Source organism: Gobio gobio (genome assembly GCF_949357685.1).
Source record: "Gobio gobio genome assembly, chromosome: 2".
In the NCBI taxonomy this organism is placed as follows: Eukaryota; Metazoa; Chordata; class Actinopteri; order Cypriniformes; family Gobionidae; genus Gobio; species Gobio gobio.
In genome coordinates, this window is record NC_137098.1 from 40,510,886 (window position 1) to 40,536,327 (window position 25,442).

Below are 25,442 nucleotides of genomic sequence, written 5' to 3' on the forward strand. Positions count from 1 at the left end.
TTGGTCTGTGCAATGAATAAATTTACCATAGTACGTGTGTGATACAATTTTGTAGACAGACAATATCCGAGACAGAGCTGCTTGTTTGAATTGAGCATTTGTTGTGAGAGCTTGTTTGTGTGTCAGGGCTGCACGATTCCGGGATGTCTAGAAGAAAAAAAATCATATACTGTCGCAACCGTACATTTATTGTCCATGTCCTGGACAGTCACAAGTTTCATGACTTCTATGGGAGCGTTTCAATCAGTTCCCTAGCTCGTGAATCAATATATATCGTGTACATGAATTTGGGCACTGGTAAGGACAGTAAAGGAAGCTGGCTCACTACATATTGGGACACTGATGACTCTATTTCCGGCGACATGACAACGTCCTCATTGTACAACATCTCTACTGGTATTTATGAACTACAGCAGAGCGGATATCTTTCTCTCATTACTTGTAATGTTATTACTTTGCTTGCTACATATACCATATTTTGGGGTAGAAATAGGAAAAATAATACTTCTCTATAAATAAATTAAGTAAAAATATGCAAATCCATAAGTTTTTCTCCAGTGTAGAAGTGTTCAGGAGTTTCTCTCAGTGGATGCATAACATTTCCTGACAAAAATTATAAAATTATCAGATTTTAAAAAAAAAAGAAAAAAAGAAGAAAGTTTTAGACTTTTATGATTCAAAGGAAAAAGTGACAGCTCGACCAAAACAGATGGATGTTATTTGGATTCTGATAAGTGATATTGGGCTATATATAAACAGAATTGACAATGTTAAGGAAGAGTATTATGTCCCAGCAGTCAGTTTGCCTGAAAAAATTGTTACGGTTTGGATTTTGTGTGCCCTGTATGAAACATGAATGTCTTTTGTCACCAGTGATATGTATAAAAAAAGGTTAAAGTACTATGGTTATAACATTTTATTTGGCCTACTCAAAACAGAGAATTGTATTGGAATGTCTTTAAGGTCAGGGATCCACTAACAGATTAAGCACTTCCCTAGGCCTGATTTTTTCATAACCAGGTTGGAAGGGTCAAAGCTTAATGTGTACCTAGAAAACAAGGCCAATTCAACATTTAGCTACCTGGTTACTGATTGTATAAATCAGTACGTTTCAGAATATTTCAGAAAGGCTCTCCCTTGTGGTCACTAAGAAACAGGACAACTGTGAACTTTTTTAATGTTTATTAAAGGTTTAGAAACTTCACAATGGAAACAAAATGATGTACTCAGATGTACATGGCATTAGAACAATGCAACCAACTTTGTCTGTCTTGGGGTTTGGTGACTTTCATCAGGTATTCAGAGGAAAAATACAGGGTTGTGCTCCAATTAAGAAGCTGTCACAGAAATGAAATGGAGAGGGTTCTGCTTTAAAAGTTATACATTGCAATCAAAACTTAAACCTGCAAGTACAGACTTGAAAGTCATCCTCTCCAAATGTATTGACCAAACCAAAACCTAAGAAAAGAATGCAAACACTGCAATTCCTCCCACAGACATGAGTACTCGGATCGTTCTCCAGCAATCATACCACCTCGCACACCGAAAGATAACATAAAATGTGTCACTTTTTTTTTTTCATTTTAAAATGAGTCCGTTTAAACAAAACAGAGGAAAAGAGGAACTGATTCAAATTTCTGTAACTGTAAATAATCTGGTCTATGCTGTTGTTATATTTGACTGTCACACACATATTCACTATAATATTTGTGCATTTTCTCAAAATATTTACATTTGAAAAATGCTTTTGTCCTCTGTCACCCACCCACCATAAAACAATTAAGTTTCTTAAATGAACACAAGTCCAACTAATACAAGTAACAACTTTGGAGGACGGCAACATTTCACTCAAAGTGCTTGACAAACAATTTTTTTTAAATTTTGATTAGAGAAAATGATGCCAAAAGTGTAATTGCATTTTGGAATCTGACAGGATTTTAAATTGGAAAAAATGAAAGTGAATTGTAACATGTTAATTGTCAACTAAATAATCCAATAAAGGCATCCAGGTGCTGCTCTACCCAGTTATACCATACAGTAAAATAATTTCTTTGTGTCATCACACTTGTTTTCTACAACTATACATTTATGATCTTTGTAAAACAAAATCACACTCCCATAAATCACAATGAGAAAATAATATGGGGAAACAAACACGCAAGCCGTTTCAAACTGGGTCATACAAAATCATCTCTCCAAGGTTATGGTCTACAGCCATTTCCATATAGTCATACACTTCAAACCTTAGACCTGTTTCTGTTAAAATAAGCACAAATCTTTTAGAAGAACTAAGTGCGCAGACATTTTTCTTGTACACATCTGAAGATTACATCTTCGGCATGGTGTATGAATGTTAGCACCAATATATAAAATACTCTAGATTTTACTATCAAGACCAATTTTCCATTTTTTTCTCTTTTTTTGTTGTTGCGCAATTTAACCCAAAGTGCATCTCAGAACAAGTCAACAAAACAAACTTTCTCACTTGCAAATGGGTTTTTTTTTTGTTGGGACATTTGATGCCAAAGAAAGTTTAAAAACTTTGTGCCAAATTAAGGAATCGTTTTTCAAAGGATTTTTTGGTCAATGCTGAATGGGGCATTACTATTTTCCATTTCATTATCACATTCAAATCCACCCTGAAAATATTTAACAAGTAATGCTTTAAAACCAAGTTTCCCACATTGGTACAGACAAGAAGAAAAAAATTGACCAAAAAAAAAAAGCATTAGGGTGCTTTTAAAATATAAATTTTCCCAAATGTCTTGGTTCTACTTGTAAATTCACACTTCTTAACACTCTGCTGATGTAGCATACATGTAGTAATATTTCACTTGTAACATTAGTAACAAAAAATGTAATTGGGGGGTGGGGGTGTAAAAAAAAAAAAAAATCCAGGCTAGATTAAAGATAGTAGAAGGCAGGCTAGACATGTTCAATCTGTTAAGGTCAAGAAGCAGACAAAAGGGAACAGATAAGACACAGCTGTAAAAGATGGTATTAAATCACAAATTAAGTTTAGGATGGACAGAATTTTGCATTATGAACATAAAAGGGTTAAACTTTAACCCCCACCACCTTTCATTCCACAGCCATGAAAAAAAAAATATAGGCAAGCAACCTTTCAAACTTCGTAGGAAAAGTAAGTTGGGCCTTATTCATAAGAAAAACAGAGGGGAATTAGACTAAATTAGAGTAACATACATCACAAATAGACCCCATGTATGTTCCTCTTAGACTACATTAATATCATTAGGTTGTAGAGTTTTTGTGTGCCAAAATACTATATTACTTTTATAAACCCCTCTTCATTTTAGATCTTGCTATAGGCACTGCCCATGCCCATTGAGTATGATGCACAAGTACACACTGAAACAGCCACAGATTTCTGAAACAAGTAGGAGGAAAAGTACATGAAATGAAACAACCTTCAAGCAATCAAATGCAGTTGCTGGAAATTCTCAATGATTTTCTTGTTTAAAAAAAAAAAAAAAAAGCCATGTTATGAATAATCAAGTCACAATGTTGTTGATTAAAGAAAGGGGAAGAAATTTCACTGAAAAACCCAAACTTTATACTAAGCTTAAAGAAAAAATACAAAGTTATGGCTACAATACCAAACTGCAACTGATATACACTATCAACTGTAAGGTTTAAGTTTTTTAAAGATTTTGTAGAAGACAAGAAATTGTATATTTGGGTCAAAATGTTCTGTTAACTATTTCCCCCCAAAATTCTTAATTTTTCCATTATCCACAGCATAATGCTTTCCAGATATTGCTTTCCATAATGCTTTCCAGATATCTTGCCATACTTGTATTCAGGAAAATGTAAGCTATTCTTTGACACCACAACTCTCTTCAAAAATAAATTTTATGAAGGTAACTTCACAAATCAAACCAAACTGACAAAAAAAAAATAAAAAAAATAAACCTGAAGTGAATAACAAACTAGAAAATTGTTAACCCTTTATCAAAATGGCTGTATTAAAAAGGAAACAAGCAAATAAAGCAACTTCCAATTTCAAGGGCAAAGCTCAGTTTCTTCTGAGATTAACCTTCCGTTTTAATTATCTCAGTTTATTAGTTTGCTTATTGTAGAATTACACTTCTTTCAATATATTACTTTGCTTTATCTCTTTAAGATGCTTTCAAAGCAGCCTGGTAGGGGACAAAAGCACTTTTTCTTTCAACACACCAAACCTCACACAACTATCCTCTACAAGTCATTTAGAAGGAAAAAATAAGACAAAAAGCAAAATTATCTGGCAGGGGAAGGGGATGTTGCAATCGTAGTGCTTTCAACCTGACTTCTGAGTATTCATAGTTCGGTCACAGAAACTTAGACTATTAGAAGGACTGAGACTAGGTTCACAAGCACATGCACAATCAGTAGGACCACAGTTATAGTGTATCCCAGATCAAACGTAAAAGTGAAGCTAAAATCTATAAGGGGTAAATAAAGAACAATCTTAATGCTTAGCTATGCCTTTTTATTCTTTTCAAAATTTATCAACCTTGGAATTAACAGACTGAAAACAGATCTATAATAAATGCTGTTGACCAGAATCATCTAACTGTACGTTCAACCTATTGCCATGTTTTCCTCTCTTTATGTTTTCATCTTGCTGATACACCATTTTAGATGAACTGAGGAATAACAGGGCTTAGGATAGGGTGGTTAAGTAAGAGCCCACTGCGGCCCAGGGCTCACTGTTCTTGTAAGGGTCCTCCTATCCCTCCTCTGGTTTATGGTTGAAAGTGATGGGAGGAAAATAGTATTGGTATGCCTCCACGTTAAGCAGAAGATTCATACATTACTGGTTCCTAGAAGCAAAGAGTACAACATTTAGTATTATACAAACTCCATCAAATGTAGCATCTACAATTTTACATTCAAATTCATCACAATTATTCTCTATTTTTAGGCCAAATGTGTTTGTCAAAAGCGGTGTACAATTGACTTTCCAGTTTCTAAAACTTAAATTGTGCACTCTTCTTACCTCCGCACTGAGAACCTGGAAATAAAGGAGAACATAGAGTACTCTGCCACCAGCACTCTTCTTGCTGCATATTAGTTAGGCACTGTTCTCCAAAATTCAACAGAGGAAACTGTTGAAGTAGACAAAGAAAGGCATTCAATTGGAGAAAATGAATGTATCAGAACGCAGAGACTGCTATACTTTTTTTTATTATAAATATTTTATAAGTCTTATATCACTAAAGAATATCAAGTTCATTCATGGCATATGTGAATTCATTGCATTGTCAAGTGCCGGTGATACCAACGTCTATATTAACTGCTAAAGACATGCTAATCTATAGAACAATTGTCCATTTGCATGTATCTGAAGGTGACAGTTTGGTCATAGACTGGTTCTGTAGTCACTTACCTCATGCATATCTTGAGCAACATCAAGCAACTTCCCAGTTTTAGGAGTTTGATCAGTTCCAGAACATTTGCAAGACTCTGTCTCTCTGCTGCATTCTTCTTGTTGAACAGAGGACTGCACATGAGAACATGGCGTCGAAACCCCTGCCGTCTCACAATGTACACAAATCTCTTGTTCAGTAATAGGCAGAAGGGTGCTCCCACCCTCCTGTGAATCGAGTGACGTCTGGGCACTCTTCTCCATGCCAGACTTCTTTAATCTGGGTAGGAACTTCCCAGACTCCAACTCAGATTTCCCATAGTAAGGGCCCTCACACTCTGCGTCCTCCTCGAGAGGCTTGAGGTCAGCTTGTGGGTCATCAAAGAGGTCTGCTTGACCAACTGGAATACTCGCTTCCTCTTTCTCAGACTCTACATCTGACTCACTGCACCCACCTGGAGACAGTTCAGAGGCCGATATTGGCCGGAAATGAGTCCTTGGGGAAATTCGAATGGCCCGATACTGAGTCCGATTGATGCCATATAACCAAGGGCAAAAGGGCTCATTGTCTGAGCATAATATGGATTTTGGCTTGAATCCCGGACTGAACGAGGCCATATCCTCTGGCTCAAAGGAGCACTCCACATGCAGGACCTGGGAAAAAGGGTTGTTTAAATCAAAGGATGAAAATGGGTAATCCAGTCCAGACTCTTCTCCACGGAAGCCTCCGCATGATCCCAGTAAATCTTCATGGAAGACAACGGAAAATCCCTTATTCAAACCATCCCCTGGTCCCTTGGAAGCCTGCTCATTTTGACCAAGGGACACAAGAGGTCTCCACAATGGCTTGTGGCCAGGAGCAAAGCGACTGCTCGTGTTCATGAACACATCCGCTCCTGCAATGGTTACCATGTCAGAAGATGTAGCTGCTGCACACTGCAACAAACTTCCACAAGCATCACCAGGTGGAACCATAGCCCATTCTCTGTCGCCACTTAGAGTTTTCAGTTCTCCGTAAACCCCACCGAGGATAAATGAGGTGCTGTCCTGTGAATTACAATTCCAGGGCTTGGCCGGTGTTGTGTAATCCCCATCATTGATTTTAGAAAGCTTGTTTTTAGAAAGTCCCTCATCCTCTTTCTGCCCATCCCAAAGATGATACTCCGAACACTGCACATCTTTCTTTTGAATAAGTTCACCTTTTACATCCTTGTCAAGACAGCTGCATTGGTAGCCAGTAGCCTCCTCTGAAAACAAGCGTTCCCCTGTATTCTTTACCCCAAGTGTTAAGACACAGTCTCTGTCTCCAATAGCCATCCAAATGTCTTTTATTATCCCTGAGGTGTATTCATCACTTTGTTGATTTGGGACATCTGAAAACACAACAGCATTATAGAGTTTACTCTCATCCTGCTCTAATGCTATGCCACAAACAGACTCCAATTTCGATTTCTTTTTGAAGGGCTGGTTGGACTCTGTGCCTACACTTGTTTCTTCCTGCTGGTGACTGGAGTTCTCTTGAAAGAAATCTAAAAGCTCCTCCTCTAGGCATAAAGGTGGGATAAGGGAGATACAGCTGACCTCTTCGTTGCTAAACTGAACAGATTCATCTGCCGGAGCATTGATCTGCTCACTATCTGACCGTGTCTCCTCTGAGTGGGACCATGGACTGCAGGTCCTTGTTGATAAGTTAGAGCAGTGTTCCGTTTCATCAAAGGCACTGTTTTTGGTCCAAATTAGCAAACGGGATTGTTTGTTTCTTTGTGGATCTAAACAGCTACTTGAATCTACATTGTCCTGACCCCCTGTGAGTGAATCGCAGGGAAAAGAAAAGGAAGGGCTATCGTACTGCAACTCAAAAAGTGAAAAGCAGGAGTTTAGGTCAGAGATGCTACCACTGGCTTCTTGGAGATGATGTCCTACAAAAGCTCCAGATAGTTTGCTAAAGTTAAATGGAACACTGTCCAACACTGGGGAGAGCCTGACTGGAGAGTCACCTGGACAACTTTCTCCCTCCAGATCCTCCAAGCTAGATGATGAACAGCACTCCCAGACTTGGGCAATGTTTTCCATATCTTGAGTGATAGAAACATCTGCTTCTGAGGCTCCCAGAGAATCAACCCTTATTGCACTTTCCCCTTCCAGCTCAAGGCCATCTAAAACTACACATCCTGCTTCAAAGTGTTTTCGCTCAATGCTCTTCTGCCGAATCATGTTCAGGATTCGACTTTCTTGTACCGCATCTGAGGCACTAGGATCCAATATGGATTGATAAAGATCAACTTCATAGAAGTGAGTGAATTCAGACAAATGCCCATCATCTAAATCTTGACCATCTTCAGGAGGATGGCAGCTTGGAATCCCATTCAGTTCAGGAGCCTCTTCGTCACCTTCACCAGGCACTTCAATGAAGTGGCCATCCACAAAAGTGCCTGCTGCAAGGTATGTCCTTTGAAAACAAGAATTTGCAATGCAGATTCCTTGAATTCTCTCCGATAGACAGTCCACATCAATGGACATAGATAAGTCATTGGAAGAGTCTTCTTTACTCCGATACTTTGTCTCTAATTTACTTCTACTGAGAGGGACGAAGTATTCAGAGATGGGCTCCGTGTACCAAAGAGGCTCCTCCATGTATTCCTTTTTATTGGCCTCTCCTCCTGACTCCTGTGCCTCAACTAGATTAGCATCTTTGCGGATCTCCCTCAGAGGTCTCTTGCCTTTTTTCATGTAGTGCTGCTGCTTAGGTGGGCCTCCAGTGGTACTGATGTTGCCACGTGCATTTTTCCGATCCTCTTTGTCGATGACTTTTAGGGCCAGTTTGACCTGTCCGTTGCCATTTCTGCCTCTTTTGTTTCTGCTGCTGACCTCTCGAGACTTGTGTCTTATGCGGACTGCTTTGCAACTAGGGGTCTGGTCACCCTGGTTACCACTGGAGCTTGAGCCAGCCTCACTCGAGCCAGAGGACCATGATCTGGGACGGAACCTTCCCTCAGATCGGTATCTGGCCTGCCTCTTACTATGATGAACAACCAGATCATCAGGCACTCCTGTTGCACTTCCATGGAATCGGTTTTCCTTCTCTCTCTTAGTGCGTCGCTGCTGGGCCCTCTCGCTGGTTGTGGTGGTGGTGGAACCAGGTGCATCAACTGTTCGGTCTTTAAAGGCTTCACCTTCGCTGGTGCAGTCTTTTGGAGAGGATGTGTCTGTGCTTGTTTGAGGGACAGCAGATGATGATGAGCTGGAATATGCGCAGGCTTTAGCTTTGTTCCACACTGTCATAATTTCTTGGAGACAAACAGATTTTTCTGACAGAGGTGGAAAGGCTTCATAGTACCTAAGGGAAAAAAAAAAAATAATTCTACTGTAAATAATACTGAGAACATAAAAGCAAAGAGCAATAAGATCAAATACTGCATAATGTCATCTTAATGTTGCTATTTGAGACCGCTGTTGTAATCAGGGCTCTGAACCGGTTCAAGGAACGAAAACAAAAAACAAAATCAAGTTTAAACGTTCTGAACAGAAATTCTTATTTGAAATTACCATTAACCAGTTAATAACATTACTTTATCATCCTGTCTAAGACTTTAATTTGGCAGTCAACCAATCATGAATTCAAATAGTACGGCCAATACAAATGTGACATTGATGCATCCAACGTGAGTGAAATGCGCTCAGTTGTCAAGTCATCCTACGCAAGTCGCAAGGCAATGTGCTGGCATTAGCCGTTTGATCAAACAGTTTTTTTTAAAATTTATTTACCCTTGCACTGCAAACAAGCAGAGACAGTCTCCAAAATGCGTGCACGACTTATTCATAAGTGAGGCGATTTTGTACAGTTTGAGGATCTGTACAAGGTTTTTTAGCTTTCCCACTTTGAAGAAAAAACAGACAGCATGTAGTGGACAAAACGTGGCGTCCGATGGCCTGGGTTGCAGCGGTGCGACAACATCACCTTTGCAAACATATCTCAGAATGTACTATAATAAAATACACTATTAAATTCTACATACATTGATTTACTTCAACAGTTTGTTTCATGATAATGACTTGTTTTAGTGGAACATTGTTTCTGTTTTATTGTGTTAGGCATTTTGGTTTGTGTAATTGATAAAATAAAGAACAAAATGCACAAAAAGGTTATTAAATAATTAAAAAGGCATCCTTAATCATTAATGAATTATACAGTTAACATGACATTATCATTACAGCAAGCCCACCTTTGCTGATACTACTGTTGTCGTAGTCCTTCAGTCAAAATGTAAATAAATCCTGTACCCAGTCCCAGCCATTGGTGAAATGTCCGTGGACTTCAAGAGATTTATAGTTTTTAAATTGTTCATTGGTATGTGCGCTTATACCATAAACAAGATAGTTGACAATGTTGAGGTATGAAGATGGAGGTAGCAATGCGGGATCAGCGCTCCAACTTACTTCAGTCAGCTCATATGGATCCATGTTCTGAAAGGGTGACAATTTTTCCAAATAACAGTCCCTAGCATCTTTATTGAGTTAATCGCAGTACAGCCTTCTCATTTTTTTTTTGCTTCTCCAGCGAGTTATTTATTTGTTCTCTACTCTTATAATATCTTCAATACGAATCAGTCAGTAGCAAGACCTCAAAGATGGTGCCGCGGTGACGCCACACACAACAAACCCACGTGTCTGACAAAGACCGATTCAGTGGTGTGGAGGTGGTTCGGCTATCTAAGATCTGATATGAAACTTCAGGTTTCAGTGTGCTGCAAAATGTGCCGGAGAGTGGTGCCGACTTGGGGTGTAACAATACATCGATCGATCTAATGTCTAACAATACATTAAAAATCTATACATGTAGGCTACTTATATATTTAAGAGGCACATTTGTTTTAACACTCTCCAAATTTTCACACAATGTCAGTCTATGCATTATCGCCAACGCGTTCATTCTTGTTGAAATTACCTTTCAGAATTTGTGAAAGATGCTCGGACAGTGCTTCACGGAAGTTTATAATTTGCTCGTGTTTAAAGCCTTGCAAAAAGCAGCGCGCACTCATCACAAACAGAGCACAAATAGGCCACTGAATTGAGTATTCTTTTATTTATTTTTTGTGCTTCAGTAGATAAAGGTCTATGGTTTTAAATATAAGGAGAATGGAGCACCATGAATATTTCGCACTGAAATTTAAAACTGTTAAACGAAAATGCTCCATAAACTGCGGCATAGGAGTGCTGCGCACTGTGACCCTGTGTTGCTTCAAGCGCATCATTCTGCACACGTAATGAGGGTATGCACATGACGTCACCGTCAGCTGGAGTGACTGCGGTTATGAGTCGTTATGAACCATCCGATTTACACCCCTGGTGCCGACTAGCAGCGGGAACACATCAAATCTGTTCCACCATCTGAAGAAGTCCCACCCGATAGAATATTCTGAGAGTCAGAAGATGAAGATTCTGTTTTCAGCTAATCTGAGCACTTTTAATATTCTTTATCCTGACTGAAGCACTTTTGTTTTAATATAAATTAAGAAGAATATAATCACAGTTTAACTTTAAACTATAAACGTTATAGTTTAAAGTTAAAGATATTCATATTAATAAAGTGAGTGAGAGTCTTATGTTTATTTGACGGTGATTTCACATTTCTTTTTTGTAGGAAGGCTAAATACAAATAAAAGGTGAACATTAATTTATTTTATTTTATTTCTAAAATATTACATAATTTTATAGGAGGTTTCATAGACTTGGCAAATTAATTTTTCAGAAGTTTGTGTGTACAGACATCCGCTGTGGGCGTTCTTGGCAGTTTTTCCTGAGGCTTTTTTTTTTTTCATATTGATATCGGAATTATATCGTATCGACCGAAATTAAGAAATACATTGTGATGCAAATTTTGGCCATATCGTCCAGCCCTACTATGTAATAATAATTCGTCTCTACTACTACTAATAATAATTATGCCTAGATGGTTGCTTATTTTTCACTTGATCTTTTTTTAATAAACAATGTTTACTTTTAAACAGCATACAGGCTTTAAATGTTAATGTATTATTTATTTAAAGATTATCATAAACAATAAACTTATTGAATTCAATAAAAAAAAAATTAAGTAGTTAAACTAAAAAAATAGAAAAAAACATTTTGCTGTGGTACCGAAATTGGACAACTTTACTAATGGAGTACCGTAAGAAAAATAATTCAAATGCGTTACATTAGGCTGCAGGTAAGAAACTTTGTTTGAAATATGTTATGTAAAGTATCTGTGCATTACAAAAAAAAAAAAAGAATTTGTACTTGAATTTTATTTATCTGCAACATTATGTTGTATAATTACAGTTTTGCACAATAATCACAATAATCTCATCGGCCCTTTACGCGTGGGGACTTAAATGATTTGGCGCCGCAGTCATGTCATTGCCGGTGTGGAATTACTATGACGTTTCGAGAAACAATGAAAAATTAGCTATTTGCCATGCATGTTCCAAAGAAATCTCGTGTGGAGGAGCATTGTATTGGACAATGTTTAAGTTACATCAAACTTCTCCATTTTAGGAGATTAAATGTTTATTTTGTCCTCAACATTTTACTATTGGACAATGTTTAAATAAACCTTGTGGGCTGCATCAGACTGCTCCATTTAGTTTGTTTGTTTTTTGTTTTTTTTAAGTATCCTGATATGCATAGGGTTATGCAGAAACTCCATTTTAAAGGGATATTAAAATGTTCACTGTATAATGAATAATTTTTTTGATTATTTAGTACCCTGTTAAAACAATAGTTACATTACATAATTACCATAAAAATTTAACAAAAATATAATAAAGGCAACATCTATAGTATTTATTTATTTTTTTTATCTGAAAAAAGGTTAACGGTGATCGGAGAGCTTACAAATCAGTGAAGCATTGGAATCGGGATCGGCCGATCACCATGACAAGAAATCGGTACTCGGTATCGGCTGCAAAAATCCTGATCAGAGCATCCCTAGTTCCCGGTTGCCATGGCAACTCTCAACCGTCAACAGGACTTATACAGTTTTATAAAAGCTATTTATTTGTTGTAAAGTGTACTTGTCAGGCGCAGATTAAGTAAAAAGTGCCTTGGACAAACTCTGTCAAGATGAGATGGTGTAGCCAGGCTATGTCTGTGTTATTATTTCAACATTATATCTTCATAACTTATTGCGAAATAAAAAGTTTAACACCTCAGAAAACTTAACTTTACTCTCGTCAAAATTATAGCCTTGTGTGAGCGCAGCACGCGCTCTTCAGTTGTGGAGAGCCGCACTGTATATCACGTCACAGAAGGACGTACACTCAAAGTAATTGGATCAGGTCGTTTACATGGTGGAATGTTTCGTTTGATCGGTTCATGAAAAGGTTTATCCCACCCCTCTCAAACGGATTACAATTTCATTCGGTTTGGGCATTTTTTTTCAGATTGAGGTGTTTATATATGGAGCATTTTAATTCGGACTGGACTTTTAAACCGATTACAGTGCTCCATGCAAACGCACCTATTGTCCACGTTTCATTTTCCCCCTATCAATTTATACCAATAATGTAAATGCAAGCTGAAAATTAGCAAAAGAAAAATACAAATAATCCTGTCTAAAATTATAAAATGTGTCTGTGACCAGTTCAAGTTACTTGCTGCAATAATCATGCCTTGAATCTGTTGATGGACTGAAATGTCCATTTCTATCCACAAAACTTGCCAGAAGTCATGGTTTAAGGAGTAACCCAACAACCTCCGGCACGTAACAGCACCACTGCTGGAAAAACTTCTAGGGGAAACACTGAGGTTATGCAGAACAGAAGTTCAGTTACTTACATCTCAACCTGGTCCTTAGAAGAAAGTGATTCATCTGGTTCAGGAGACTGAGATATATCAGATTTTTTATTTCCTTGCTTTTCTTTCTCTGTAAGACAACAATAGCAACGCAATTTAATTGAATCACTGCCATTACAACTGTAGGACAGTGCAATTTGCTTATCTTGCATGAGACAGAAAACATGAAAACCAACCTTTCTGTTTGTTTTGAATATCCTTGAGTTTAGAGCAAAGCTCCTCAACTAAGCTTTCAATTCCAGAATTCTGAAGGAGAACAAAACATTAATTTAAACTTTTGTGTGTGATTTATAAAATAAACAAATAGATAAAAATAAAACATACACCAAAAAAACACGGGAAAAGGAATAGTTTATTAACCTCCTTAGCTCTGGGAACATTTTTGGGGATTTCCACCTGGATTTGGCCTCCCCAAATTGAAAAGCTTCCTATACCCACGTACAGTGGTCTAAATACACAATTTTGGTGTCATTTTACAGGAAACCCTTTGAAGTTACATAAAACACTGCTGAACATGATACATATTTAAGCATATGTTGTTTGAGCTGCAATAACCCCCCGTAATAAAAAAGAGGCGCTTTTTGATTTTTTTGGTTAGAAATTAATTTTTGACAGTGTATAACCCAGGCTCTGTGTTTTCTAGCACCCTGCAGACCGTTTTGGCTGTTTCCACTAGATGGCAGCAAATACTGAAAAAAATTATTTTGTCAGTATCATGTTGTATGCAACATTTATTCAAATGGATCTGAAGGGAGGAATTTTGCCTTTATGTAATTTCCACCTACCCAAATCTCTCCAATATACAGTGGTATAAATGCAATATCCCAGTGTCACAAAATTATTTTTTTTTTTGCTGACATATGCTGGAAATAGCCAAAACTGTCTGCAGGGTGCTAGAGCACACAGGACCTGAGATATACACTTTCAAAAATGAATTTATAACAATCAAAAAGCGTCTCTTTTGGAGGGGATTTATTACAGCTCAGACAACATATACTTAAATGTTTATCAATTTTAGCAGTGTTTTATGTAACTTCAAAGGATTTCCTGTAAATGAAACCAAAATTGTGTATTTAGATCACTGTAGTTATTTGGGTAGGCCAAATCCAGGTGGAAATGGTCCCAGAGTAATTTAGTGTAAATAAGTTACTTTGTGTAAAACAAATGCCAAAGTGATGCGCATCTCAAGAAAGTTTTCAAATGGTACCATATATGAGCTCCTCCACATACATTTAAAATGTATAGTATATACACTTGATGTCATTCCCTTATCAGGGTCCTTGGAGTTTAAGAGGTTAAAAAAGTAGGAATTAAATATATATATTTATTTTTATTTAATTTTTTTAATTACTTCCTTTGATTTGAAAGCTCCGAATATATAAGCAAACATTAACCACACTGTTGAATATCTGTGAATTAGTTCTGGTGATTTTTTTTTATTGTAAAAAGCATAATCACTGTAAAAGGCTTTGAGTGCTTTGAAGAGTACTATTCTTGATTGTTTAACCAATCTTTGCTCCACTAATCCCACAATACAAACTCACAACAGTGTTGTGACCAACCCTGGGCTATCATTTCTGCAGAGGGTTAAATAAAGTACACTAATCCCAATTAAGCTGTGAAAATGGTTGCGGGAATACAAAACAACACATTTAAAGGGGTGGTAAAACACGATTTCACTTTTCTAACTTTAGCTTGTGTGTAATGTTGCTGTTTGAGCATAAACAACATCTGCAAAGTTACAACGTTCAAAGTAGAAAGTAAAGGGAGATATCTTTCTAAGGACAAACGGCCAGTAGGGACTACTAGACATTCATCCAGGGTTGCTGACATCACCAGCCCCAATATTTACATAAACCCCTCCTTCGAGAATATTAAATAGTAGGCTGGAGTGTTGTTGCCACAATGCCGACGACATGCTGTTATTTTCATTCGGATTGCAGGTCCACTTTGTTCAGCCTTCCTAGGGACGGGGGTGCGTTGCAGTGCATTTAACATACATGATGTGTGTATGAGACAGAGGGGAACACGGTCGCATTTACAGCAGATATATGCTGCCCATCATTAATCAAAGCACGAGACAGACAGGGGTCGGAGGAGAAGACTGGAAAATGTGACATAATGGACAATATTCGTCTGTATTTGCAATACACGAGCCGCGGTTCAGCTGCACATTTCACAGAGGAAAGCTTCCACAATCTTTGCGAGTTCAATGCAGGATCCGCACAATGGCTTGTCCTGAAAGATGGATTTAAAAACAGAAGTTGTTCACAGGCCACAACCTGTAAGTATGATTTATTTTTCGTCAATGTGTTTTCCTGTAATAGTTCGTATTGTTAATTGTACGTTGTAGCAAGGAAGTAAACAAATGACAACGCTGTTTGGCTCTGCAAACCAGTTTGTTAAATGCTCATTCATACTTAACATTAACGTTCAATGTTTAGTGTTCATTTTGGGTTAATAGTTCTTGCGACAGATATTTGGCTATAATCGCTCTAAAAATACAAAAGTAACAGTGCCATTCAGTAGCGATCACTATAGATCGGCAGTCTTTACTCTTGAAGACTGAACCGGTTGAACAGGTTCTGCTCAATCATCTTCACTAAAATGTTCTGGGTCTGATTCGGGCTCAAATTGGTATGGTTTTATTGACGCCATCGTTTCTAATACTACCAAAGCACAGTCTACGGTAAAGGTAAGGGGTGTGACGTTTCCGACAAACGTGCACTAGTTGGTTAGCGAATCACAACACACTGGGCCAGCTAACCAATCTGAGCCCATTGCGTATTTTTGAGGGACCGGCTTCATACAACCCGGAAAGCATCAGACCGTTTTTACAAGGAGGGACAGAGCAGTGTAGAATAAAGGTAAAATATATGAAAAATAATGCAATTTTTTAAAAACGAAGCATGAACACATGTTACGGTGCACCCCACAAACACAATCAAGCCTTCGAAAGAATGTGTTTTACCACCCCTTTAATAAATTCCTTGAAGTAAAGGTCTTACTTCATCAGATGCTGAACGCAAACATTGCACAGCAGCTTGTTTCTTCATCTCTTCAAGACTAAGGTCAGTCCCTCCCTTCTTCTTGCTCTTCCCCCATTTCTTTGCTGTTCCTTTCTCCCAGCCCAGGAAGATGTCATTTTCCTGTGTACAAGGAAAGTTGTTTTGATTGCTTAGTATAGGCTATATGTTGTTTGGTGTGTTTTTTTTTTTATGATTATTTGCATAAATAATCTACAGATTAATTGAAATAATCAATACTTAAATCCCTAAACTGAACGCAAACAATTAAAACTGAGTTCAACCACCATTCAAAAAACATGTCAGATGCTTTTTTTCCTTTAAGAATGATTTCACAGTAACACTTTACAATAAGGTTCATTAGTTAACTACATTAGTTAACATGAACTAATAATGAACTGCACTTATAAAGCATTTATTTATCTTTGTTAATGTTAATTTCAATATTTACTAATGCATTATTAAAATCTCACTAACATTAGTTAATGCACTGTGAACTAACATGAACAGCTGGATTTTTATTAACTAACAATAACAAAGATTAACTAACTGTGCGTTCACACCGCCGCCGGCGAGAGCGTCAAACTTCGCTCTGGCCGCCCTGCCATCGACGCTGTAGAAAGATTTGTGGACGCGCTGCCGCTCTGACGTAGATCGAATGCTTGGTCTTTTTTTAAACTGTATTTAAAGGGGCTGCAAAGCAAACAATCATGTTGATCGGCGTTTGTGCTGACTGACCACAGGTAGGGTATAACCGTATAAGATAACCTCATGAAATAATTTAAATGTGACAGTAAAAAAAAAGCAGATCGATGGAAAGAACTTAATTATAGTTACATGTTTGCTAACGAAATAAACCAAATAAAAGCAATTTGTGTGGTATATAAATAATGTTGCGTGACTTCTTATCAAACCCGCTGCACCAGCAGTGATCAACCTCTCCTCTATTTTGCTTGGTAACTAATGTGGTCAGAACCAAAGTTTACAGCACTGCGTTCTCTGGAATCATCTCAAGCGGAGCACTTCTACATTCCCATTGGTTGCCGCCGAACCGCGTCATAGCTCATTACCATAAAGTTGACCTGATTTCAACTCTCCTCGACGCCCAAATCGTCCAAGACACGCCTCGCCGCTCTCGCCGGAGCTCGCCGCCGGGCTCCCATTGAGAATGAATGACTTCCAGCCACTTTGACACTCTCACCGGAGGCGGTGTGAACGCACAGTAATGCTGAACGGAGTTAGTAGTTCATAACTAGTTCATGTTAGTTTATGTTAACGAATGCATTAACTAATGGTAACTAATACAACCTTATTGTAAAGTGTTACCGATTTCACTGAAGTTGGTTTATATATATATATATATAAAAAAAAGGATGACTTCATAAAATGTACAACACAACTGTTGTACACATTTTGTGTGAACTATTGCTTTAAGATGTTTTATTAGAATTGTACAGTCACTTAAGGTCACAAAAAAAATACAAAACAGAAACAAGTCACTTAAATATTAAAAACAGAATTTTTCTGCAACATTTTCACTATACCTGGTCCTGCAGGTCATAGTCATAGCTGTCATGCAGTAGCAGACTAAGGACATAGCGGGTGTAGATCATTGCATCTATGCCACATTTCTCCAACTCCTGACCCAGCCAGCTCTGCACTGGCCCTAGTGACTGCAGTGAGGACATCTCTGAGGAGGACACAGGGCCTGACAAAGGGAAGGCCTGCGAAACTCTTTCAGGAGTAGGGCCGTCTGACTCGCCACTCATTGGACGCATTAGACTAGGTTGGAGCCATTCTCAAATGCAGCTGCATGTTCCCAGGTGGACATGAAAGTGCGAGACGGAGTGGTATGAAAAGGACAGAGCTGATATTATAGTAGGGGAGGAAGGACTCAATCCAGCAGGACAAACACAAGAAGGTCTACATGAAGAGTCATGTAGATTCTTCTGTATATCTGTATTGCTGTTTAGCAAGAGAGAGGCTCTAATCTTCAGGCATGGCTTTGACCACTGGAAGCTAACAGCTTACTGAATAGGCTCATGTTCACTCATAAGGGTTCATCTTGGAGGACAGCTGGTTCCAGGCTCAACCTGAGAGAGAGAAAAAACAAAAGCATTTAGTTTCATACCAAATGTTTTTTGCTCTAGAGCAATTAATATAGCAAATCTTAATAATCCATAGTCTGCCATAGACAGAACTTCAGCTGGCAACAGGCTCTTGGCAAAAACCCACAAACCAATTTAGACCACACAACTTATGAAGACAAGACCTTAAAATAGAAGTGGGCCATAATGCAAAGCATTTCAAGGTGCTTTCACAGTATAGATTTTGGGGCAGACCTAAACTATTTAGTAATGAAAGTACCCCGAGAGCCCTTTCTGAAACTAAGTGTGCCAGAGCATTCAAAGGAAAATACAAATTATTAAAACAAAATAATAATGCAAATTTTCAGATTTTGATTAAAATTGCTACAAACCATGTTTCCCTGTGTATTAACTTGCACAAGTTAATTGTTCACCACAAGACTAGTAATGTGCACAAAGTAAATAGTGTCAATTTTGATTTCATGGCGACTTTAATAAAGGTCCCATGGCATGAAATTTTGATTTTATGAGGTTTTTCGACATTAATGTGAGTTCCCCTAGTAGGGCTGCACGATATGAGGAAAAGCTGCGATGAGCGATAACATTGTTTAATATTGCGATGACGATATGACTTGCGATAAATATTCAAATGTGAATGTTAGCTATACTGTTCCCATGTCTTAGTGCTTTAATAGGTCGTGTTCAGTGTTGGGCAGTAATGGAACACATGTACCGGCATTACGTATTCAGAATACATATTATGAGTAACTGTATTCCGTTACAGTTACAATTTAAATAGTTGATATTTAGAATACAGTTACATTGTTGAAATCAATGGATGACATTAATGATACTTCTGTTTCATGAGTTTATTTACTCTCTAAATAAATTAAGGAAACTCAATGCATTTCTCAGAAGCCCCAATATGAAAACGAAAAAATGCACGGTTTGCGTGATCAGTCACAATGGAGTCGGAAGAGGAGCAGCGGGAGCTAGAGGTAGAGATGGAGCCAGAGCAACAGAGTCAGGGCAATAAAGCGTTTCTATCATTATATATATATATATATATGTATATATATAAATGTATCTGTCCTACTCCGTTTTCTACTTTATATATATATATATATATATATATAAGGCTCAAACATGAGTGTTTATTTTAGTAGGCCCACTTCCGTCAGTGAAACAACAAACTACAGTCTGTAAAACATTTAAATAAATATCTGTAAATAATCGAAATATAAATAGTAGGCTATAAGTTAAATATTAGTTAAAGAAAACATTTGTTTATATTTCCCCACAGACGTGCGTCATCTGCCTCTTTGCGCTGAAAGGGAAGACACGAGCAGGAAAGAAGCATCGTTTTCTGATATCTTCATGTTTTCTCCTGATGTTACAAAACTGATAGGCTACTTGTAGTAAAATGTGAAGAACGAAATTATCTTCCGCAGGGTCAAGAACTGAGGCTTTGTTTGATTATGCGCTGTGAGAGAAAACGAAACTAAAAATCTCCGGCGTGTATGAAATACGCTATACACATAAACTTGACCAAGTCTAATAGCAAGCACAAACTGTGTTAAATAAAGTAAAGTTTGAAGTAAAATGTATCTGTCCTACTCCGTTTTCTACTTTACCACAGTAAATGATGCGAATATAGCCAAGGCTACTCCTAAATTAATCAAACAAGGAAGAAACGTTTAATCCCCTGTGAGAGACGTAAATGAGGATTTGGGGAAACAAATAAGAGATTCCATGTCCAGTAGAATAAAATGGAGTAAGCCTAAACCTATTGTTAAATTCGAGGAAAATCGTGTGACCAGATAGCAAAACTAAAAAAAATTTGTCTCACCACACAAAGCTTCCTCTCTCGTTCGGCCTGAATCCATATGTTTCCATTGCTGCGATGTAACATTTAATTGCAAACCTATTATTTATTTTGTAAATGAAGCTTTGTGCTTCACTCGTGTCATTAATATTCACGTAAAACAGCATTCACAAACAAAAAAAAGTGTTTTGGCCGCCCAGCGCCGGTGCTCCTGCTTAGTTGACGTGCGACTTTACATTCTCATATGCGCTGATTTACCAGCCCAAGCGCCGTTGGCCCCGTTGACGGCAGCTAAATATTTTATAAATATGTTTAGTAAGCAGGATTTGATAGCCGCATTCCTAGACTTATAAAATGCAATTCAATGTGGAAGGAATCCAAGTATTCAGAATACGTTACTCAGATTGGCGCATGTAATAAACTGTTTTCCCTCATTCATCGTGTCAGGCTGTCGGTTGCGATGTGTTCATCGTGCGAGTTCATATCGCGATGACGATGAAAATTCGATGTATCGTTCAGCCCTATCCCCTAGCCTGAATATTGTCCCCAAGTGGCTAGAAATTTTGATCAGTGTAAAACCGAGTCCTGGGTGTCTTTCTCTGCCTTTGAGAAAATGACAGCCCAGACAAGCTGATCTGGAATTTTCCTGTTATGAAGTCATAACAGGAACGGTTACCTCCCTTTCCTCCACCCAGAGAATTTGGCAGGCACGCCCATGTGAGCTCCATATTTGTCCTTGAGAGATCATGGCTTGTGAACGAGTGAATGCTGGCAGTTTCTCATTGTTTGGATGTATAAATGAAAACATAAGTCTTTTTTCAGTTCCTTCTGATCTGTGATCAGTGATTTCTGATTTGTAGCTAATTATTCAAGTTCACACAGAACTTTATTATTCGTGCTGCGGCTTCTCTCTCTCGACACAGAGCGGTGTTTTCGTGTTTTCTATCTTGTGAGTCAGTGTTTTTGTACGTCCTCATCGCTAGGGCTGAACGATATATCGTTATCGTATCTATATCTAGATATGAACTTTCAAGATATTACTATCGAAAAAAGCAACGATATAGGCGATATAGATTTCCCCTCTCCGCGCTCGCCCTGCATACAACTCTGGCAGTCACAACAAACATCAGTTTTACGAGTGCCCTTGAATGCACCGCTAAAGCCAGCGCGCACACACTACCAGGGACGTGGGAACTATATTGTGAGGGGGGTGGCGTTTCCATGGTGACGCGTCATTGCTTGTCACGTAACACAACCCGCAGCAGCAACAGCTCTGAATGAATGATGATCTGCTTTTATGTCATTTTTTCCTTTTTTATTCAGAATATTCACAAATGTGTTAGCTATGGCATGAAATATCTGATATTCTGATATCTGATATTCTGATGTCAAATACATGCAAGTGGAAGTATATTGTTGTTTAAACACCTTTATAACGATCGCGTTAGTTGAGCTGTATGAGCGATGGGCGCTGCCGTGTTAGTTTGTGCCGCAGACGCAGTTCAGAGAATCGGATCTGTTGGATTTACAACCTCTATGTTTACAACACATGAATTCATCCACTTCTCCCGAAATACTTAAAAGTAAGTGGCTGGTGAACTGGGAATAGAATAGAGTAAACATTGAAGTTACTTACACAATGTGTATCTGATATGAATAAAACGTGTCGAATTATAATGGAAAGGATTATTACCTCTTCCATAGACATCAGTGTGTATTTTACAAACTCTAAATGTATTGTTTTTTTAGTACTTATGTGAATTTATATGTTTGAAACCTGAAATAAACAGTATGTGGTTGAAAACACTGAAAAGTTGTGATATATGACAGCTCTGAGCGCGCCTGTCTCTGGCTAAATTCAACATTTGAATTTAGCAGTTGATCATGTGATGCACTTGATCATACGCTCCAGGGACCAGCCTAGACTGATTACACCTGTGTGATCGTACGTGCGAAAGGCTTAAAAACAATACATTTTCTGACACAAATTTTTGAAATGTAGGCATAAATCAAACACATTTTAATTCAGATTCTGGTTTTCACCGAACACGTAGTCATATCGTATTGTATCAATATCGAGATAACTGGCATGAAAATCGAGATATTAAATTTTGTCCATATTGTTCAGCCCTACTCATCGCATCTATCTGTTCTACATGCAGTCGCTAGTTTCTGCTCAACATCGGCAGACTCGCATCTCTTTAGAGATAAACCTCACACACGCCGAGGCTCGGGCTGCACTGGCCGGTCGGCCTTCAACATCACCGACCCCCAGTACTGCATCTGGCCCACAGCGGAGGCGCCATACGCGGCACGAGATTAAGCAAGAAGGGGGGGGGGGCTAAGCGTGAGCGTATCCGGGCTAGCCAGCCTAGCCCCACAATAAACTGGTTTACATTCGATTACTGCTGTTGTGTCTTTGTTTGCGCTGTGTACTGAATGCACGTCACTGATGCTTTTCATATGATAGGAAAATATCTAAAAATAATGCTATAATCAACACTTACTCGTAACTCGTTCATATCGACAGCTGTGATGGTACATTACATGTGTTTCAAAGTTGGTAGAATAAGGAGGAAGACTGGCTCGGCATGACTGGGACTCGTGTTTATTCAGAACTCTCAGATACAAACAAAATAAACTTGCGCTGGCAGCACTCTCATAACTCAGTAGTTACTATAAATAACTTTGTTAACAATCGCTCAGTCTCTGGTCCGTGATGTCCGGTTCGCGAACAAATCATTCTTTTGAACCGGTTCTTTTTAGTGAAACAAACCAGTTCACCAAATCGGACTGAATTGTTCTAAACGGTTCGCGTCTCCAGTCAGCGCTGATTCATAATTTACTAGAGTTACTAACTCTCTGACATGGTTGACAGCCCCTCCGACTAGAAATAAATGAATAACCTGTAGTCTGTATATGCTAGTAACTACAACAGTTCACTGAACTGAGACGTGCTGAGAGAAATGATGAGAAGTGAACTCAGGTCCATCCGTCTCTCTGGCAGACTCGTGCCTGGTAGACCTCGTTAAACCACGCCCCCTCCGCTACAAGATCTGATACTCATTCAAATGCAAAGATGTCAGCCAATCACAACAGTGGGCGTTTTTACTGAAGTCTCACAGCAGACACGCCTCTTGAAACAGGGCATTCAGCCACAGGGCAAACAGCAGTATAGAAAAAATGCCTTTTATTTTATGATGTAAAAATCATACTAACAATATAAGTACACCTCAGAAAACATTATAAAATAATAGAAAAATGCCATGCCATGGGACCTTTAATAAAGCTGGGTGCACACTGCGATTTTGGCCACGATTTGGCCGTCTGATACAAAAGCAGTGTTTCCATCGCAGGAACTTTCCCCACTAGGAACTTTGGGGTGGTACTCGGTAGGGCTGAACGATACATCGCGATATGAACTCACGCGATGAACACATCACAACATACAGCCTGACACGATGAATAAGGGAAAACAGTTTATTACATGCGCCAATCTGAGTAACGTATTCTGAATACTTGGATTACTTCCACATTGAATTGGATTTTATAAGTGTAGGAATGCGGCCATCAAATCCTGCTTACTAAACATATTTATAAAATATTTAGCTAACGTCAAACGGGGCCAACGGCGCTTGGGCTAGTAAATCAGCGCATAGGAGAAGGTGAGCCAAATTTAAGTTTGCTTGCGTTTTGCTATCTGGTCACACGATTTTCCACAATTTAATAATAGGCTTAGGCTTACTCCATTTTATTCTACTGGACATGGAATCTCTTATTTATTTTCCCAAATCCTCGTCTCTCACAGGGGATTAAACGTTTCTTCCTTGTTTGATTTATTTAGGAGTAGGCTATATTCGCATCATTTACTGTGGTAAAGTAGAAAACGGAGTAGGACAGATACATTTTACTTCAAACTTTACTTTATTTAACACAGTTTGTGCTTGCTATTAGACTAGGTCAGGTATTTGTGTATAGCGTAGCCTATTTCATACACGCCGGAGATTTTTAGTTTCGCTTTCTCTCACAGCGCATAATCAAACAAAGCCTCAGTTCTTGACCCTGCGGAAGATAATTTCGTTCTTCACATTTTACTACAAGTAGCCTATCAGTTTTGTAACATCAGGAGAAAACATGAAGATATTAGAAAACGATGCTTCTTTCCTGCTCGTGTCTTCCCTTTCAGCGCAAAGAGGCATGACGCACGTCTGTGGGGAAATATAAACAAATTTTTTCTTTAACTAATATTTAACTTATATTATTTATATTTTGATTATTTACAGATATTTATTTAAATGTTTTACAGGCTGTAGTAGGCCATGTTGTTTCACTGACGGAAGTAAGCCTACTAAAATAAACACGCATGTTTGAGCTTGTTTATTTAATTTTTTTTCAAAATGTAGGCTATTTAATTGAGGTATATATTTCCACCTCAATCTCAATTAAATAGCCTACATTTGGGAAAAAATTAAAAATATAAACGAATAATATATTTAACGAATATAATTATATATATATATATATATATATATATATATATATATATATATATATATATATATATATATATATATATATATATATATATATATATATATATATATATATATATATATATGCGTGTATATATACATGCGTGTGTAGCCGCCACCCCCAACCACTGCACAGTTACACTGCAGTGTTATATTTCGTTCTCCCTTCTCTTTCTTTAATATGAGATGCCGTTTGAATTTCCAAGATAGAAACGCTTTATTGCCCTGACTCTGTTGCTCTGGCTCCATCTCTACCTCTAGCTCCCGCTGCTCCTCTTCCGACTCCATTGTGACTGATCACGCAAACCGTGCATTTTTTCGTTTTCATATTGGGGCTTCTGAGAAATGCATTGAGTTTCCTTAATTTATTTAGAGAGTAAATAAACTCATGAAACAGAAGTATCATTAATGTCATCCATTGATTTCAACAATGTAACTGTATTCTAAATATCAACTATTTAAATTGTAACTGTAACGGAATACAGTTACTCATAATATGTATTCTGAATACGTAATGCCGGTACATGTATTCCGTTACTGCCCAACACTGAACACGACCTATTAAGACATGGGAACAGTATAGCTAACATCACATTTGAATATTTATCACAATATTTATGACGTCATATCGTCATCGCAATATTAAACAATGTTATCGCACATCGCAGCTTTTCCTCATATCGTGCAGCCCTAGTACTCGGTGTGTTTCGACCGCAGGAAACAGGGTCTAAATGAAGTTCCGGGTAAATATTTCCCCCTCCAAAC

General features: G+C 38.1%; 1 protein-coding gene across 1 annotated transcript in view; it reads right to left on the bottom strand.

The window, feature by feature from the left end:
* Positions 1-1,166: 1,166 nt before the first annotated feature.
* Positions 1,167-25,442, bottom strand: part of kiaa0232 (KIAA0232) — a 34,179-nt gene continuing 9,903 nt past the window's right edge. The window contains exons 2-8 of the mRNA XM_079810618.1: positions 17,778-18,326; positions 16,216-16,356; positions 13,384-13,453; positions 13,190-13,277; positions 5,393-8,708; positions 5,003-5,111; positions 1,167-4,826 (exon numbers count right to left, since the gene is read on the bottom strand). Coding sequence (XP_079666744.1) covers positions 4,810-4,826; positions 5,003-5,111; positions 5,393-8,708; positions 13,190-13,277; positions 13,384-13,453; positions 16,216-16,356; positions 17,778-18,011 — 3,975 coding nt within the window. The 5' untranslated portion in view covers positions 18,012-18,326 and the 3' untranslated portion in view covers positions 1,167-4,809. The remainder of the gene's footprint in view (positions 4,827-5,002; positions 5,112-5,392; positions 8,709-13,189; positions 13,278-13,383; positions 13,454-16,215; positions 16,357-17,777; positions 18,327-25,442) is intronic.